The sequence below is a fragment of the Cynoglossus semilaevis genome, unplaced genomic scaffold (genome assembly GCF_000523025.1).
Source record: "Cynoglossus semilaevis isolate Cse_v1.0 unplaced genomic scaffold, Cse_v1.0 scaffold1397, whole genome shotgun sequence".
Lineage (NCBI taxonomy): Eukaryota > Metazoa > Chordata > Actinopteri > Pleuronectiformes > Cynoglossidae > Cynoglossus > Cynoglossus semilaevis.
Genome location: NW_007585156.1, coordinates 1 through 681, shown reverse-complemented (window position 1 = coordinate 681; position 681 = coordinate 1). Strand labels below are relative to the sequence as shown.

The 681-nt window shown below is 46.7% G+C and overlaps 1 protein-coding gene across 1 annotated transcript in view; it reads left to right on the top strand.

Moving 5' to 3' along the window:
- LOC103398918 (dedicator of cytokinesis protein 5-like) overlaps positions 1-379 on the top strand; it is a 40995-nt gene extending 40616 nt beyond the window's left edge. Inside the window, exons 28-29 of the mRNA XM_025053882.1 lie at positions 1-135; positions 221-379. The exon at positions 1-135 is cut by the window's left edge and continues 3 nt beyond it. Coding sequence (XP_024909650.1) covers positions 1-135; positions 221-310 — 225 coding nt within the window. The 3' untranslated portion in view covers positions 311-379. The remainder of the gene's footprint in view (positions 136-220) is intronic.
- The last annotated feature ends 302 nt before the right edge of the window (positions 380-681 follow it).

Genomic DNA, 681 nt, shown 5'->3' with positions numbered 1-681 from the left:
ATCCCGGCCATGGTGGGACCGATCCTGGAGGTCACCCTGGTCCCCGAGCCTGAACTCAGGAAGGCTACGATCCCGATCTTTTTTGACATGATGCAGTGCGAGCACAACTTCAGCCCCGGGCGCACGTTTGAAAAGGTCGGAAAAAAAAAAAAAATGACTCCTATCTCCTTCTGCGATGATCGGACGTTGTTGTAACCCCCCTCCCTCGTCGTCTTTGCAGTTTGAAAACGAACTGATCACCAAACTGGACCAGGCCGTGGAGGGAGGTCGCGGAGACCAGCAGTACAAGGTGTTGTTGGAGAAAACGTAAGTCGGAATCGGAGTCGGAATCGGGCGATCGGACCCGAGGGAGTTCCAGAAATGACAATATTCAATTTTTTTTTTTTTTTTTTTTTTTTTTAAAGAGTTTTCTTGGTTTTGGGATTTTAAAAAAAAAAAAAAAATTGCAGAAATTTTAAAAGCCACCAGTAGGGGGAGCAAGAGAGTCTAGTATTTACACATACGTAAATACTAGTCTCTCCAAGAATCGGCACGTAAGCGGTACTGCAGTACAGCAGCACCGAAGTACTACGTTCAGATGATAGCGCCCCCTACTGACCTAACGTTGTTCCGATGTTAGTGGCTTGTTGTTGCGATGTTAGTGACCTGGCGTTGCGATGTTAGTGACTTGATGTTGCGATG